This window comes from Nasonia vitripennis (genome assembly GCF_009193385.2).
Source record: "Nasonia vitripennis strain AsymCx chromosome 4 unlocalized genomic scaffold, Nvit_psr_1.1 chr4_random0004, whole genome shotgun sequence".
Classification (NCBI taxonomy): domain Eukaryota; kingdom Metazoa; phylum Arthropoda; class Insecta; order Hymenoptera; family Pteromalidae; genus Nasonia; species Nasonia vitripennis.
Genome location: NW_022279639.1, coordinates 2,715,848 through 2,718,728, shown reverse-complemented (window position 1 = coordinate 2,718,728; position 2,881 = coordinate 2,715,848). Strand labels below are relative to the sequence as shown.

Sequence of the window (2,881 nt, the reverse complement as noted above, 5' to 3'; positions counted from 1 at the left end):
GTTCACTTTGAATTCAGACAACTGCTCGATGACGGTGATACTTTGCGGGAGAGAATTTCAAACACGCTTTAATCTAGGTAAAGTCGTTAAGAACCCAAAGTTCGAATGCGCCAGATGCTCGTGTATAGGTCTATGGCTACGCAGATTATAGGATAATTGCCTAACTGAGAAAAGGTCGGAGATCGACGGACAAATCATAAATTTACGCAAAAGTTTAAACGTAAGCAGACCATCATGATACCGATGCACTGAGTGTATCGAAGGAATACCCAACGAATACGCTATGAGTGAATAATCGTAGTCAATAGGCGCCATGGGCTGGCCGGACTTTTACGCCAGGTAACGAATAAATTTATGCTGAACGGAATCTAAATGGTTGATGGCAATTTGAGTATAGGGTGACCAAATTTGACAACAATAAATGAAAGTAGGCATGACCAGAGTATTGTAAAGATAAGTTATAGCAGATATGTTGGAAAAGTCTCGAGTAGTTCGCTTTACAAATCCGATCAGCCCACACCTAGAGACCACGTGATCCGCATAAAGTGCGAAAGTCAAGCGCGAGTCAAATAAAACCCCCAAGTCCCTAACCACTTCCGTGCGAGCAATAGCCGATCCATCAAGTTCATACTGGAACTGTAGTTGTGTCCTGCCCCTATAAAATGACGCTACCTGGCTCTTGTCCGCGTTTATGACCAGGACATTTTCGCACGCCCAGCCGCTCAAAGCATTAAGATCAGCCCTAAGCCTCTCCACATCCTCCTCAGAGTGAATACGCATAAAAATTTTGACCAGTGTTCCACAGCTTATCCAGCAACCTGCCATGATGAACTCTATCGAAAGCCTTAGAGAAATCAATATAGATGGAGTCCACTTGAGCCGAGTTCTCAAGGGCATCAGAGTCATTAAAAATCAAGAGGTTAGTTAAAGTCGATCGACCATGCAGAAAGCCGTGCTGCAGATCAGTGATCTTACAAAGCAGTCGCTGGGACAATAAGTCGGTCAAAAAACGCGTCGAAAAGCTTCGGAATGCAGCTGATAAGAGAAATAGGCCTATAATTTTTGACATCATGTCTATCGACGTGTTTAAACACCGGAAAAATATAAGAACGCTTTCACACCTTAGGAAAATAACTGTTAGCCAACATCTTGTTAAAAATATCAACTATAGGCCTCTCCAAAGCTGGCCAGCAGCGCTTAACAAAGACATTAGGTACATATTCCGGACCAGGATTCGCTGTGCATTTCAACTCACGGACAAAAGGACGCAGATGCTTCGCCAAAACTCTTATATTGGAAATAAGTTCACGTGATTCTAGGAGATGATTCAAAGGGCTAGCTGGATTACAGTCATATACTGAACTGAAATGGAAAGAAAACAAGTTAACCGTTTCAGACTCCGATTCAGTCTTTAAATCGTCAAGATACGTAGTAACTGGGATACCAGCCTCGCCCTTCAAACCCCTAAGAAAAGACTAAAACGCGTTAATGTTGAACCTAAGGACGGTTTCCACCGATCGAACATAATCCCGGTACCGAGATCTCGATATCCGGATACAAACGGCTCGGAGCCTCTTGAACTCAATTTCATCACTGGTTTCGCCAGTGAGTTTCCACGCTTTATGAACCAACTTTTTATCGCTAATAGTACATATAAACTCCCGATCATACCATACAGGATAAGTACTAGGATTCGGTCTCGACAAAGGAACCTATTTGCTAATACAGGTGTCCAAAACATTATAATAGCCACACAAAATGTTCTCGAGACAGTCGCAAGAAAGGATCGAATCCCAGTCCACTTCACCAAGATGGTTTACAATCGATTCATCATCGGCAGCAAAAAAAGTTACGCTTTGACACAGGTACAAAATCACTATCACAACAAATATTCGCATTAAAAACACTCGGAACGTGATGACCATCGGTAGGCACAAGCTGTTCATTCAGTTCAAAGAGATCGATGAATCCAGGAGATTCAAACAACAGGTCCAACGAGTAGTCCTTCGATGGATGTGGTGGAATAAGTTGGGACAGTCCAAAACAAAGTACTCCCACCATAACAAGCTGCCAATCAGCATTGGCCTCAGCCACCGTCTCCAACCCATCAACATTTTGCTGGTATCGTGTCGTATCAGAATTTGGCTGAAGATAGACCGCACCCAGGATCATGTTGGTGTCTGGAAGGGAAATTTTGATGAATATTTGTTCGAGTGAGGAGTCGACAAATAATTCAGAGGAGTTGATATAATCCCTTACTGCAACAAGAACGCCACCACCTCTTGAGACCCCAACACCCTGAAGGTCACGACCCCTTCTATAAATCGGGTAGCCAACCAGTCCGAGTTCGGTAGATAATAGAGCGGGTTGCAGCGACGTCTCTGTGGAAACGATGATATCCGGTAAATAAGCAAGTTGAAGAAGATTTTAGTGAAGATAGGTTAGCTTATTTACCAGTGAGTAAGCATTTTGGTAGTAGATGGTGAGCTTGGCTTTATCCGCGGCACAACAATTAGCTTTGGTTTCTGTTAGCAAGAAAAAGCCCCTGTCTTTTCTTGGCGTCGATGAGAGCCAAACTACCCCGAACAAATTTGACAGTCTTAGGTTTGTCTGGATGGTCACGATTGTGCTTGCTCGCTTCCTCAAGCAGCTGACGACGACGTGCGCGCTGGGCTGGTGTAAGGTCCGCGGCAACAGAAATCCCAGATGGAAGAAGACTCCTGTATGTGATCACCCTGATTACCTCAAAACTGGCGCTGAATCTTACAACTAATGGAGGGGAAGTTTCTCGAGAAGTCGAACTGGCAAACCTCCTGACGCTGAATTTATCAAGATCCAGACTGGAAATCTTGCCCAGGGTCTCCTTGACAGTCGCCAAATC

General features: G+C 44.1%; 1 protein-coding gene across 1 annotated transcript; it reads right to left on the bottom strand.

Annotated features, from left to right (window-relative positions):
* Nucleotides 1-330: 330 nt before the first annotated feature.
* On the bottom strand, nucleotides 331-825 carry LOC103315412. The gene has a single exon (XM_008204116.1). It carries the CDS (start codon nucleotides 823-825, stop codon nucleotides 331-333), a length of 495 nt encoding a protein of 164 aa, XP_008202338.1.
* Nucleotides 826-2,881: the final 2,056 nt, after the last annotated feature.

Coding starts and splice junctions, on each gene's coding strand:
- LOC103315412 (XM_008204116.1), bottom strand. CDS start 825: ATGGCAGGTTGCTGGATAAGCTGTGGAACACTGGTCAAAATTTTTATG.